This window comes from Aquarana catesbeiana, linkage group LG03 (genome assembly GCF_042186555.1).
Source record: "Aquarana catesbeiana isolate 2022-GZ linkage group LG03, ASM4218655v1, whole genome shotgun sequence".
In the NCBI taxonomy this organism is placed as follows: Eukaryota; Metazoa; Chordata; class Amphibia; order Anura; family Ranidae; genus Aquarana; species Aquarana catesbeiana.
Window position 1 is genome coordinate 679,862,342 of NC_133326.1, and position 16,125 is coordinate 679,878,466.

Consider the following 16,125-nt stretch of genomic DNA (forward strand, 5'->3'; position numbering starts at 1 on the left):
CTGTGTTAATAAAGAAGCAACAGCTATTTACAAATACAGAAAGTAGAGGGCAACAGATCCCTACACCTGTACAAAAAGGAACCGTAAACTGTGCACCTATTTTCGATCTGATCCAGTCTGGTCACGTGATCCTCCAACTATGTGTAAGGGAGCGTTCAACAGTGGCTGCAAATTCCAGGAACTGTGACAACACCCATAGTCTCTAATGGCCAAGTTATTATTAAAGTTCCCTCTTCTCCCCTGCAGCAGCTGCTCATTGACACAAGTGAGTTATAGATGTGGGATTACATGACAAGAAGGGATTAAAAATAGGTAAGTACACACCTTAAGTGGAAATACACATGACAGCCATGTCTGAGGTTTCCATGTAACAAGTGAGGCTGAAGATGCCATGGGCAGCAATACAATAATGATATACTGATATAAAATATATACTCACATACAAATATGTTTATTTATTTATTTGGTTTTTTTTACTAATAATAGCGGCGATCGCGATTTTTTTTTCGTGACTGCGACATTATGGTGGACACATCAGACACTTTTGACACATTTTTGGGACCATTCACATTTACTGTATACAGTAATCAATGCTATAAAATTGCATTGATTACTGTATAAATGTGACAGGCAGTGAAGGGGTTAACCACTAGGGGGACACAAGGGGTTAAATATGTTTCCTAAGGGAGTGTTTCTAACTGTAGGGGGCGGGGACGTACAAGGGGAGGAGACCGATCCGTGTTCCGCTGTACTGGGAACACAGATCGCTCTCCTCTGAAATGACAGGACGTGGATCTGTGTGTTTACACACACAGATCCACGGTCCGGCCCGGTTAACGGGCAATCGCGGGTGCCCGGCGGACATCGCCGCCGCCAGGCACACGCACCGGGTCCCGAGCAACGCGGTGGGCGCGCGTGCGCCTCCGGCGGCGCGCGCACGCCCCCTAGGCGACCGGGAAGCCCAGGCCATCATATGACGTCCACCCAGGATGGGAGATCCCATCTGTGGAAGTCATATGTCTATGGATGGGTATTGAAGTGGTTAATAAATCATCCCCTTTATGTCAGTGTACTCATATTTCCAGTTATAAAAAAGAAGAACTTTGTGACAGAACTACCACCCACAATTTGTGAGGTCTAGGAAATTAGTTTTCTTCCTTTTTTTTCTTCTTCTTCTTCTACAGTCTGTCTAAGACAAAATAAATAAGACTGCTCCGTCCTCAGTATCTGTCTTCCAACATGAAAGCCATCCAGATCCTCCTGATATTATTCTTCATCCAAGGTGAGTGTTGGTGACCTGTGCCTTCATACAGCATACAAGTGGTTGGGTTGTTCTTGGGTTGAAAAGGATTCATGCTAAATTACTTTACTCTTCTATTTGAAAAATCAAAAAAGTTGATGTAGAGGAAGGCAAATGGGAAAAGTTACCAAACCACCTGAATCTTCTTTCTTTCACTATTTATTAATTGTAGGTTCTATTTAAAATGCTTATAACTTTTAACATTTAGTCCACCTTGAAAATGACTTGTTTATTTTTTATCACTAGAATTGAGTTTATATTTTTAGTGACATGTCAAGTGTGTGCGATCACCTAATATAACGAGTACATTGAATTGCTATAAGTAGCAAATACAGTATTTTTTAGAGGTTTATACTTCAGTAGAGGTTTGTAACTTGTGAGGTTTTTCGGTAATATCCTTTTTTGCAACTTTTATCATGATAATGTTTATTTTCCATTTGAGATATGGAATGTTTGTTTGCTCCTTCTAATCTGATTTGGGAGCAATGTAATTAAGTTTACATTTACTAATTGTACATAAATATATAATTATGTTCATAGATAGATATAGAAGAGAATAATATTGAATGATAGAACAGAATAATATTGATATGAAGGTGTGAAGAAATGCTGGAAAATAAACTATTAAAAAAAAAATAACAACAATAATATATCAATAATATATAATAATAATAAATTTTATATATATATATATATATATATATATATATATATATACACATGTATATTTTTTTAATAGCTTATTTTTATTAATTTACAAAATGCAGAGTGAATATTGGCTGATGCTGTTTTGTGTTTTGACGGCAAAGGGTGATCGCACCAAATATTGATTTGATTTAGATTTCTCTTCTGTTCATTTCCTTTTGAATTTGTTAATTGATAAAAAAAAATACCACTTCTATTTCTGAAAGCATGTTTATTTTCCATTTGAGATATGGAATGTGTGGGGGGGTGCATGCGCGAGGCTCAGCATGGAGGACGTTACCTCTTAGAGCTCCGCATTCCCCGCCGCAGATTCGGGACCGCATAGCGCACTCTGACCGCCTAGCCGAATCAAAATACCGGCGATCATCCTCAGCGTCACCCGAGCCACGACCGGGATGGTTCTGAAGGGCCACAGAGGCAAGAATAAGACCAAACCGATCAAAGAGGCCCTGGCCCGCGCCTCATCCAAGATGGCGGCGAAAGCCCTCGCCAAACAGCACGCTGCATCTCCAGCTAGAACGGAGCAGGCAGACAGTGAGGAGGATGATGCCACAGACCCTGTATACAGCGGTTCTCCCATCCCTGCACAACAAGGTATGTCTCAGCCTGATTTCTTGAAACACATGGAGAAGATGTTAAACAAGGCCCTGAAAGCTACATCTGACCAAATTACTAACAGACAGATAAGGGAACTAGGTCAGCATACAGCAGATTTGGAAACCAGTGTGGATGATATAGAGCTTACCATACAAGAACATGCTCAGGAACAGGCGGCCCTCCGTGAGGAAAATGCCACATTACTCTCACGTTTGGAGGACGCCGAGAACCGCTCACGCAGGTCCAATTTACGCCTCCGGGGTATCCCTGAAGTGGTTGAGGATATACAATCCTTTACAACAGCCCTTTTCCAAGAACTCTGTGCCTCCATACCCATTGAACGCCTGGAGTTTGATAGGATTCACAGGGCGCTTACTCGCCGCCAACAAGACGGCCCTCCACAGGACATAATAATTAAACTACACTTTTTCCGTACAAAAGAGCAACTACTCGCAGCTGCCCGGAATAAGGACGCTTTCCAGTTTCAAGACCACAACTACCAACTTTTCTCTGACCTGGCACCCCTTACCATTGCTAAACGGCGAGCCATGAAACCGCAATTACAAATCCTGATACAGCATCAGATAAAATATACCTGGCGATTCCCCTTCTCTCTTCGGTTTACGTTCCAGGGACAGCAACACTCCTCCACTTCTCCAGAATCACTACAGCGTCTTCTTGAATCACTTCACCTGTCGCCCCCTGTACATCAATCCGAGACTTCGCTACCGCGTACTCCAGCCCGCTCTGCAACCTATCCATACACCACCACTCCTAAACGGAATTAATCTGGCCCTTCCTCGATCCGAAAAGGAACACCGTCCCATCAAGCAAACCTTTTTGATCCTAAAGCACACACATCTCGCTGAAAAATCTATCCTCTATTGCTCTTATTCAACACCTCAGGAGAGCTCCTGGTTACATGGTTAATATCACATGGAACTGAGATAGTTGTGATTTTTTTTTTTTTCTTCTCTTCCTTTTTTTTTTTATTTTTATCTCTCGTCATCGAGACGCAGAAGTTTGTGTTCTGGTAAGATTTCCCATTGTTGCGGAACTCAACATATGTGACCCCATTAATCCCATTTCAAGGTGCATATGTCTTGGATACTATCATTTTGCTTTGTTCCATTTAACCTTACTTGTTTAAGTTTGGATTTCAAAAATGCTAATTACAATTCTCATAAGAGTATAGTTAAGTTGATACCTTTTATTTTTAGACTTCCACATCCCCCCTGGTGATTTAGATCTCAGTTGTGCCAATTGACGCCTTCTTCTCACCCCCATTCCCCCCCCCTTTTTTCCTCCCTCTTCCTCCCCTACCCCCCTTCTCTCTCTCTCCCTCCCAACCCCCCTAGTTCCTCCTTACCCACCCCAACCTCTCTCTTCCCCTTTCCGCTCTTCCTCCCCCGCCCTTCCCTAACCACCTATTTATGTTCCCACTCTTTTTTTCAAATTTTTCTTTTTTCTTTTTTTGGCACTAAATTTTTCCCACCAAGGTGGGGCTACTACCGGTATTTTACAATTGAATATAGTGATACGGTCTTAGTACGTACTGTTTATATTGTTTGAGCACTACAGTTTCTTAACTTTTCCCGACCTGCGGCGGGGAAAGGTCACTGCTCCCTCCTATAGGATGCACATGCTCCCTCGCCAGCTGGCTGGTTTGGAAGTATGGGCATCTACCTGTTGGGCTAAAATGTCCAACGCATCAAGTGTTATTACACTTTCTTATTTTCTCTACAAAACCCATGCTCTATCCTCTGTTTCCTCCTCCTTCTTTTCCTCTCACCTCTCTTTTCACCTCCTTCCTCATTTCCCACTGGGTCGGGTGGGTCGCATGATCCTCAAACAACTACCCTATAGTACCTCCCCCAGCCCACATAAATGGCCCCCCTGAACATACTCTCCCTCAATGTTAAGGGATTCAACTCCCCAAACAAAAGGGTTAAGGCCTTTCGTACCTTCGCACACCTGAAGGCCAGTATAGTAGCCCTACAAGAAACACACTTTTCAACCCAAGCAACTCCTAAATACTTCAGCTCTAAATACCCCCAAGTGTTCACCGCCTCGGCTGCCACTAAGCAACGTGGCGTCCTCATTGCATTTCACCACACTCTTCCATTCACCCTAACAAATGAAATTAAAGACCCTGAAGGTCGTTACATTATTTTAGTTGGGCACTTGCAAGACGTGATGACCACTGTAGTCTCTTATTATGCCCCCAATAATAATCCCAACCCCTTCTTCAATCACCTCTTACAGGTAATACGATCACACTGTAAGGGCACCCTTTATATGTGCGGCGATTCCAATCAAGTACTACACCCACACCTCGATAAATCTCCTTATGCCCCTGAACAATACTCCCCTTCTATATTATTTTGCAAACTTTTCCAGCATGCCTCTTTACTAGACATGTGGAGAGAATGTAATCCTGCCAAGAAAAACTTTACTTTTTATTCATACCCACACAAATCCTTTTCAAGGATCGATCACATCTTTATACCTGTTGCGTCCTCACCAACCCTACTCCACTCAAATATTATTCCAATTACCTGGTCAGACCACTGTGCAGTGATCACAACTGTCTCTACCCTGATCCCTCAGTCTAGAGACCGCACATGGTGTATGAATGAGGCATATTTAACTAACCAATCCTATTGTTTTGATATAGAACTAGCCCTTAAAGAATACATACAACATAATTCCACACCTGATATATCACCTGTCCTATTATGGGAGGCGCACAAACCCGTGATTCGAGGGACCTGCATATCCGTATCTACTCACCTCAAAAGAGATAAAAAACTCAGAACCCAGCAATTGGAGGTAGATTTTCACCACCTCTTCCTCCAATTCCAATCCACCCCAACTGAACCTCATAGAATTTTGCTAGAAAAGACGAAAACAGATTTGGACCTGCTCTTGGCAGAATCAGCAGACAAAGCCATTCGTAGATCCAACCACACAATTTATACTAAATCTAATAAGCCAGATACCTTCCTTGCATTGAGACTTCGTCGACCAGAAAGGGTACACAATCCCATCAGACTCAAACTGGCCAAGGATAATTTCACGAGTAACCCGGTGAAGGTGCTCTCTGAATTCCGCAGAAAGCTAGCTGAATTATATACCCCAACACGTACCTTCTCGGCGACACAAGCTGAGGCATTATTTCAAAACATCACACTTCCGAAATTATCAGAGGCCAATAAAGAGTCTATGGAATGCCCCGTTACGTCCAAGGAAGTTCTTATTGCTATAAAGTCTCTTAAACCACACAAAAGACCAGGCCCCAATGGTCTCTCTAGTTCCTACTTCAAAAAATTTGCTCCCATCCTAGCCCCCCTTCTCACCAACACCTTTAACGCCCTCCTTAAACAACACTCTTTTGGTCGAGACACGTTGACAGCCATCATCTCCATGATACCCAAGCCTAACACAGACAATTCTCTGTGGTCCAATTACAGGCCCATATCCTTACTCAACCTGGATATAAAAATCCTAGCCAAAATTATGGCGTTACGCCTCAACCCAATTATAGGTGGCCTTATACACAAAGACCAAGTAGGCTTCATCCCAAAACGTCAGGCTAGTGATAACATCCGTCGTGTCATTCTGCTCCAACACCTAGCTCGAACACGCCAAATCCCTATGCATCTTCTCTCTCTTGATATTCGTAAGGCGTTTGACAGTCTCTTGGCCTTACCTCCGCTATATAGTACAAAGATGTGGATTTGGCCCTAACTTTCTACAATGGGTAGACTCCCTTTACAACCAACCGCAAGCATATGTTAAATATTCAGGATACCGATCGGACTGTTTTCAGATACAACAGGGTACAAGACAAGGGTGCCCCCTCTCCCCCCTAGTGTTCGCATTAGCGATTGAACCACTAGCAGCTCTCCTTATGGGGCGTACACACAGTCGGACTTTTCGTCTACAAAAGTCCAACGGACGCCGACGGACTAAAGCTGGCTGGTAATCCGATCGTGTGTGGGCTTCTTCGGACTTTCAGCGGACTTTTTCAGCCTCAAATCCGACGGACTTTAGATTTGAAACATGCTTCAAATCTTTACGTCGTAACTACGACGGACCCCGAAATCCGCTCGTCTGTGTGCTAGTCCGACGGACAAAAACCCACGCTAGGGCAGCTATTGGCTACTGGCTATCAACTTCCTTATTTTAGTCCGGTGTACGTCATCACGTACGAATCCGTCGGACTTTTGTGTGGTCGTGTGTAGGCAAGTCCGTTCGTTAGAAAGTCTGCCGCAAGTCCGCCGCAAGTCCGCCGAAAGTCCGCCGGAAGTCTGTCGGACAGGCTGTCGGACTTTTGTAGACGAAAAGTCCGACCGTGTGTACGCCCCATTAGAGCAAATCCAAATATTAGAGGCTTAGATATAGCCTCCACATCACATAAATTATGCCTATTTGTCAACGATGCACTACTATTCGTCACCTCCCCACGAACCACACTCCCGAACCTAATCTACCTTCTAGACAAATTTGCTCTAATATCAGGGTTGGAAGTCAACCAATCCAAATCTAAGGTCCTCAACGTGTCCCTACCACACTCAGAACTAGAACATATACGAGAATTCTTCCCCTTCACCTGGTCTACAACCTCAATAGCCTACCTTGGTATCAAGCTAACTAGTGACCCGGCCCACCTTTTTAGAGCCAACTACCTCCCTATGTTAAAACACCTAACAACACTATTAGAATCCTGGCGCCCGATATGTATCTCATGGCTAGGCCGGATAGCGGCTGTAAAGATGTCTATGCTGCCAAAACTGCTTTATTTATATAGAGTCCTTCCGATCCCTATTCCCTCATACTACCACCGCATTATTCAGACAAGAGTGTCCAAATATATATGGGGCTCCACTAGACCTAGGGTATCTAAAGCTATATTACTTCGCAGTAAACTCAAGGGGGGGTTGGGTCTGCCTAACTTTTTGGGATATTATCACGCTGCTCAGCTAGCCCAGATAACTCTATACCATGCAAAAAATGAAACTCCACTTTGGGTTAGTTTGGAAGCCATAGACCTTCACCCCCTCAAAGTGTCTAACATATTATGGTTGCCCACCTCAACGCGTGGTCCAATCAGTAACCCCATTACAGGACACTCCCTTAAGTTGTGGGATAAACTTCGAGGCCCATTTAAGTTACAATCTGCTCATTCCTCTTTACTCTCGTTCCTGGATCATCCAAAATTTTATCCAGCTCAAATCAACCCAAGATCATTTCAAATCTGGCTTAGAGCGGGATTATATCGCATATGTGACTTTGCTTCTGGATCTACTATTAAAACGTTCTCTTCGCTACAAAACCATGCTGACATTCCCCCTACAGAAGTTTTTAGATATTTACAGATAGCTCACTTTATCCGTACAACTATAGGCACACACACCTCACTAGATGATCTATCCATTTTTGAAGGGATTTGCAACTCTGACCCTCATGCCCCGGGACTAATTTCCCTCTTATACACTCATCTGACCTCTCCCCCAACCAACCTTCCCTCTTATGCTGTGCAGTGGTCCAAAGACCTCTCATTAGATCTTGATGCAGAGAGCTGGTCTGATATCTGGTCCAATACGAAAATATCATCCCACAATGTAATAGCTCAAGAAGCGAACTACAAAGTACTCATGAGATGGTACCTGGTTCCTGCCAGGATCTCCAAATTTCTCCCAAACTATCCTGCTGCTTGTTTCCGTGGCTGTAACGAATGAGGTACCCATATACATATATGGTGGACGTGCTCAATAGTACAGGAATTCTGGGCAGCAATATTCCGTATGGCCTCCACCTTATTTCATCAGCCCATTGATCCTGACCCGGCTGTTGCATTGATGAATCTTACCCCCTCGAATTTCACCAGATCCCAGACCCGCCTTCTCCTTCAGCTCACGACAGCAGCCAAACAGATGATAGCCAGGGCCTGGAAAACCCCAAAACTTGCTCTAGCTGAAGTCAAAAACAGGGTCACTCAAGCTATGATCCACAGTAAAATTGAAGCAACAATTCTTGATAGAATTCCCCAACACCTTAAAATCTGGAATTCTTGGGCTGAATACTTTTTACCTCTGGACTTCGATAAACAACTTCTAAAACCCTAATCTGGTCACAACAACATTAGACATACTTAATGGTACTTCTTTGGTTTGTGCGTCCCCCCCGACCATCCCTCCCCTCTCCACTCCCTACCTCTAGTCTCTTTCTACCTCTTCTTTTCCTACCACTCTCCTCACTCTACCTTTTCTACTTAATGTTTCTCCTCCAGATATATCACTGGTAATGTTTTTTACAATTTACAAAACGATTGCCTGATTCTGACTCTTCACATGCTCGCAGACTTATTTTTTGAGCAAACGAATAAAACTTTAGTTTTTGTTTTAATTTCCATTTAATTATTAATCGAAACAGTTAGAATGTGTCCACAAATATCTCTGCGAGGAATATCTTCTGGACATTCTGTTTTTGATATGTTCCTGATGTCTGTTGTAATACATATGTCGCAGAAAAAATCTGTATAAATCTTATTGTTACATGTCGCATAAATATTGCCTGTTGAATTTCATGTCTGCTTTTCAATAAAAAACTTTGAACAAGAGATATGGAATGTGTGTCTGCTCATTCTAATCTGATTTGGCAGCAATGTAATTAAGTTTACATTTACTAATTGTACATAAATATATAATTATATTTATAGGTAGATAGATTGATATAGAATAATATTGATATTAAGGTTTGAAGAAATGCTGAAAAATAAAATAAATATATAAAAAATAAATATAAATACATATAAAATATATAAATAAAAAATACCAATAATAATATATAATAATAATAATTAAGAAAGTATATGTAGCACTGACCCCCGAAGGAGCTGCTGATTTATTTAGGCCTGTACTCTGCTTTGTTTCCCCTTTGAATATCTCAGTCCCCCTGACACAGCTGTGGTGTGATAGTGTGCAGTCAAAACAAAATCATAAAGGCAAGTTCACAATACTAAATATAATATACCTGTCTGTAGTTACCTTACCCTCCTCTTGGCTGGTGATGAAGAGGAAAACAACACTCACCCAGTTATACTTGAATAATAACCTTATTTACTGTAATTGTTTTAGAAGGTTTAAACTACAATGATTGTACTGTCAGACCAACATAGTCTGACACAGTGGCGGCTGGTGAAGTTTTAGGATGGGGGGGCGCCAGACCCCGCCCTTCCTTTTTGACCCCTCCCACTTGGTTAAAATGAGTGTGGTTTCAGCTAAATAGTGGGCGTGGCCCTAAGGTGGTGTGGTTAGCGTCTGAGATGAACAAGGGATGGAGGGAGAGAGGGACAGCAGGCCCAGATCCTACACAATAGAAATATGTGTATTGTAGAAAGTTTAACAATCAGCAGATAAAGATACTCCAAACACCTGGTGTTAGCACTTCAATCATCCCGGCATCATGGTTGTTATGGTGTCAGGATGATTGAAGTGTATTATTTCTATTATTACATTGTAATATAAAATTAAATCATTCAACTCACCATAATGCAGAATCAGTGGGAGCCCCGAGTGTGTCACTAGCCACGTTGCCTACAACCAGATGCCATCAGGCGTCCCCAGCAGTCTGTCCCTACATCAGGTGCCTCCAGCGGAGTCCCTCCTTACATGCAGCCTGTGTCACATCAAATGCAGCCTCTGTCACATAAAATGCAGCCTCTGTCTCCCCAAATGTAGCCTCTGTCCCCCACCAAAATGGAGCCTCTGTCCCCCACCAAAATGGAGCCTCTGTCCCCCACCAAAATGGAGCCTTTGTCCCCCCCAAATGCAGCCTCTGCCCTCCCAAATACAGCCTCTGTCCCCCCCAAAGGCAGCCTCTGTCCCCCCCAAAGGCAGCCTCTGTCCCCCCAAAATGCAGCCTCTGTCCCCCCAAAATGCAGACTCTGTCCCCCCCAAAATGCAGCCTCTGACCCCCCCAATGCAGCCTCTGTCCCCCCCAAATACAGCCTCTATCCCCCCAAAATGCAGCCTCTGTCCCCCCCAAATACAGCCTCTGTCCCCCCCCAAATACAGCCTCTATCCCCCCAAAATGCAGCCTCTGTCCCCCCCAAATACAGCCTCTGTCCCCCCCCCAAATGCAGCCTCTGTCCCCCCAAATGTAGCCTCTATCCCCCCCAAAATGCAGCCTCTGTCCCCCCCCAAATGTAACCTCTGTCACTTTAAACCCCCCCCTTCTCCGTACAGTGGTACTTACCGTGGGTCTCCTGCGGTGTCTCCTTCACACTGGCAGCAGCATTCTTCCTGTTTCCTCTCTCGGGCGCAATGGGAGAGAGAAGCAGGAAGTGACATCTAACTCAGGGCAGATGTCAATCAAATCTGAAGCACCGAGTAGCTCCTGCCCGGTGCCTGTAGTATCTATTACTATGGCCGGGCGGAAGCTACTCGGGACTTCAGAAAAACGCCACAAGGCGGGCTAAACGCCCGCAAATGCAGCGCCACGTCTGCAATCTCGTGATTGCATAGACGTGGCGCTTCCCATAAGTGCACTGTGTCCGGCATCCGAACACAGTGCACTTAAGGACCTTTTTTTTTCTTTTTTTTTTTTAAAGGGCCAGTAATAACATTTTTTTTTTTTTTTACGTTTTTTTTGCTGCCTGGAGGTATAAAATGTCTGAAATAATATGTGAGTGGTGTAGCAAAGTAAATAGGATAACCATCAGAGTGAATTTATCTCACTATGAGTACTATCCTATTTCCTGCGCGCTTTATTACTATACTAAGTCAAAGACTAACTTGATAAAGTGTAGTACAACAATTAGAGAGCTCCCTCATTTAGTATCACACTACCGCAATATAGTAAAGGGGCACAAGGCCTTGTGTTTTACTAAACAGTCCTTCTTTTCTTCTTCTAGCAAAAACAAAGTAGATTTGTAATCCAAAGGGTTAATGACTCCTGATCAAAGTAGACTGAAAATGTGAAAATAAGGTTCTGGTGCAGCAGCACTATAACTAACTTTGATGCCAGGGACTCACTACTAAATCCTCTTGACTTTGCTTGTGGGACTATGGGTCCCAGCAACTCTGTCTTGTGTAGATGGATGTATAAATGTGCACCAAGAAACTTTCGGGCAACAGCCCTCTCACCCAACCAGGACAGTGTTGTCAGAAGACTCCGTTCTGATGTACAGGGTTCTGTCTCCGGCCGGCCGGCACTCCTGCGCTACTCCGCTCCACACAACGAGACGCTCTGGAACTCCCAGATGACTCCGACAGGCTCCTCTGGCTCCTTCCCAGTCTTGCCCCGCCGTCAGTCCAGCTCTCTGGTGTGTCGCAGTACTGCTGCTCGGATCGCTCTTCCGTGGAGGTAGGCCGCACTGTGCTGGAGACCTCACACAGATCCTCCCAGGCTGGCCATGCGTGTCTAAGAGACCTAAGATGGCCGCTGCCAGCCTTTTTATAATCTTCCCACAATGCAGTTCTGTTCCCTCAGGTTCATGGGAATTAATGAGCATTGTGGGTAGGTCAAGTTAATGTCCAAATGTAAACAAACAAAGCACTTCCATGTCAACTTCTGAACAACAAAAAAATAAAGATGCAGACCTTTTATATTTTGGGCACTAGATGGCGCCAGATGATAAGATATAACATAACATTAAGTTATATATATATTATGACCACTACATATATATATATATATATATATATATATATATATATATATATATATACACACACACATACATATATATATATATATATATATATATATATATATGTATGTGTGTATGTGTGTATATATATATATATATATATATATATATATATATATATAGTTATAATTAGTTCTGAGAAAATCCAGTTTATTTATGATGGTTTGTGTCTCTAAATCCATAAACAAAATAATTTTTTATATATTGCAGCTTATCAATCCTTTAGATGTGGTGGTTGCATTTGTTTTCTTCTTCTAATGCCCCGTACACACGGTCGGACATTGATCGGACATTCCGACAACAAAATCCATGGATTTTTTCTGACGGATGTTGGCTCAAACTTGTCTTGCATACACATGGTCACACAAAGTTGTCGGAAAATGCGATCGTTCTGAACGCGGTGACGTAAAACACGTAGGTCGGGACTATAAACGGGGCAGTAGCCAATAGCTTTCGTCTCTTAATTTATTCTGAGAATACGTGGCACTTTGTGCGTCGGATTTGTGTACACACGATCGGAATTTCCGGCAACGGATTTTGTTGTCGGAAAATTTTATAGCCTGCTCTCAAACTTTGTATGTTGGAAATTCCTATGGAAAATGTGTGACGGAGCCTACACACGGTCGGAATTTCCGACAACAAGGTCCTATCACACATTTTCCATCGGAAAATCCTATCGTGTGTACAGGGCATTAAACTTTTATATTTGATTTTTGCCTGCTGACTCTGCCAGTTATACACTTCCCTTCCTGTCATGTCAATACTCATTTCTCTACTGTAAGGCTGTCACCCAAATTGGTTTTCAAACACATCTGCCTTAGTACATCTCTTTTACATGGTGGAATGATGAGATTAATTGTTTACCCAAGAAATATGCTTGACAACAAACCTCGGTAAACTGAAATATATTACATTTTTGTTTTTGGGTTTAGATGTGTTTTAACCTTAACTAACGCAGAGAGTTTTCTCTGTCTCTCACAAGGAATTAGCAAGGGATTGTCAAACAGATGACATGAAGGGGCTTGGCACTGCCATGGGAAATGTGTACAAAACAAAATTGAAAAAAGGTTAGTTGGTCGGGGGCAGAGATTTTAATAATGCTTAAAGAGCAACAAAAAAAAATCAAACTTTAAATGTCATGTCTATGGGATGCCCTTGTCATGCCTCTGCCTGTTACCCTGTAGCATTGACATTAACAAAGAAAAAATGCATATGGTATGGGGTTTCCCCCCAAATTAATTCCATACCAGAGTCTAGTATGGATTTTAAAGGAAAATGTAGCATACCAAAGTTTGTCACTATTTCAAGGGCACACAACATTTTAAAAATTGGCAGGTTAGGTATCTATTTACTTTGCACAACATCATCTTCTATATTTAAAAAAGGTAATATATTGCATTTATGTTATGTACATTTATGTGCCCTAAAATTAATTTTAGTGTATTTTTTTTTTTGTAAACCACTGTGCTAATATCTTGTGGCATACAAAATTGGCACTAGCACTATTTCATTCTCCAGGGTGTCTGATTTCAGAAAATATATAATCCTTTCTGTTTTTTTAACTAATTTTCAGGCCTAAAAGGATTTGCATGTTTGCAAAACTGCATAAACGGCTCTTGCAGTGAAAGCATTAAATGATTGACCTCTTGACGAAAAATTTTACCTTGTATCAAGTTGGAGCAATCTAAGCAATTCAAGCAAGAATTAAAAAACATTCTTTGGGGAACCTACAAATCGGTTACCATAAATTTAAAGTGTATGTACAGGATTTTTATTTGAATAGAGTAAAGAAAGGATTAGAACCCTGGTATGGTACTCAATTTGTGCCAATAACCATTGTTGAGACATTAAGAGGTGAGGCCAAGTACTAAACTGATGATGCCCATTCCGATGGCGGCTGTCTACGAGGAGATATTTCTTCACTGTGTAGAGATTTTCTCATACTCTACCCAAAACAATAAAAATATTTCCTGGTGCATCGTGGCAGCATTCAATGGGTTGTGGCTCTGCCCCCGCAACCTGATAGGACTGGTTAGCTATAAATCAAAGACAGAGCCAGTTTGCGGGATTATCCTTTTTGTCCTCACCTGATCAGGACTGGAGTTACAAGGTTTCCCTTACCGCTTGTTGCCCCAACCAGGTTCAGCCTATCCTGGGTGGAAGTCCTTCCTGTACAGACTCTAAATGAGCTATATGGTTGGAGCCCCATTCTGGTGGTCTGGGAGGGGGGGGGCATGGTTCAGCCTCTCCTGAGTGGAAGTCCTTCCTGTACAGCCTCTAAATCAGGAGTCTCAAACTCAAATTGCCTGAGGGCCACATGACAAGTTTTCATATCCCATGGGGGCCGCATGCAAACTTTTAAAACTTCAAAAGCAATAAACTATACCAGCAATAATATACTATAATATACCCAGCACTGGTGTCAGCAAACGCATTATTAACCCAGCATTGGTGTCAGTAAACGCATTATTAACCCAGCATTGGTGTCAGCAAACGCATTATTAACCCTCAGCATTACCCCCCCCACACAAATAGCCACACACTGCACAAATACCCCCCACACTCCATAAAATACCCCACCCACTCCACAATTACCCCCCACACTCCACAATTACCCCCCACACTGCACAATCACCCTCCACACTGCATAAAATACCCCCCACACTGCACAAATTTCTACCCCAGTCACCCCACTAAGGACTTTGCCTCAGTGTGATGCTCACTCAGCTCTCCTGGCAGTTAGGATCATCTGCCTCCCGAGTCCTCTCCTCCTGGCTTCCATACAGGCCTAGTGACAGGGGACCCAGAGAACACAATCTCCCGCCCTGAAGTGGCAGCAGGACCCTGGTTTGGGGCTCTGGTCGATCGTCAATGCCTAGGTGGGCGGATCGATGAGCGGATCCTTCCTCCGCTCCTTCCTCTGCTCTGTTCTCTCTCTGGGCTGCAGCAGCATGCAGCGGAGAGGACAGAAGAGATGGAGAGGTAAAGCTCTTTGGTGCCTCCCCCTCTGCGGTGCCTGGGTGCAGTTCAAAAAGACGTCCTGGATAGAGGTCGACCGATATGGGCTTTTCTCTGGCCGGTGCCGATATTTAGAAATCGGGGCGGCCGATATATGATGCCGATTTTTGTGGCCGATGGCACTGGTTGGCTGTGGCAGGTGGCACTGGTTGGCTTAGGCAGGTGGCACTGTCTGTCACTGGCAGGTGGCACTGGCAGGTGGCACGTGGCACTGATTGGCACCGGCAGCTGGCACTGATTGGCAATGGCACTGGCAGGTGGCACTTATTGGCGTTGGCACTGGAAGGTGGCACTGGCAGGCATTGGCAAGTGGCACTGGTTTAGAACTGGCAGGTGGCACTATTGGCACTGGCAGGTGGCACTGATTTGCGTGGCACTGGCAGATGGCACTGATTGGCGTGGCACTGGCAGGTGGCGGCAGGTGGCACTGGCAGGCACTGGTTGGCACTGGCAGGTGGCACTGATTGGCGTGGCACTGGCAGGTGGCGAAAGGTGGCACTGGTTGCCACTGGCAGGTGGCATTGATTGGCAGGGGCACTGGTTGGCGGTGGCACTGGCAGGCACTGGCTGGCGGTGGCACTGATTGGTGGTGGCACTGATTGGTGGTGGCACTGATTGGTGGTGGCAGGTGGCACTGGCAGACTGGTTGGCACTGATTGGCGGTGGCAGCTGGCACTGACAGATGGCATTGGCAGGTTTCACACTGAGCGGAGTGTAACCGTGTGTGAAACTGACAAGGAGCTGTCCACACTCAGCGCTTGATGCTTGTGTGAAGCTGACACGTAGC

At 43.9% G+C, this 16,125-nt stretch overlaps 1 protein-coding gene across 1 annotated transcript in view; it reads left to right on the forward strand.

Moving 5' to 3' along the window:
• The first annotated feature begins 1,166 nt into the window (after positions 1 to 1,166).
• The window catches only part of LOC141133519 (uncharacterized), a 51,575-nt gene continuing 36,616 nt past the window's right edge, over positions 1,167 to 16,125 (forward strand). Inside the window, exon 1 of the mRNA XM_073622945.1 lies at positions 1,167 to 1,282. Within this exon, the coding sequence (XP_073479046.1) occupies positions 1,240 to 1,282 (43 nt within the window). The 5' untranslated portion in view covers positions 1,167 to 1,239. The remainder of the gene's footprint in view (positions 1,283 to 16,125) is intronic.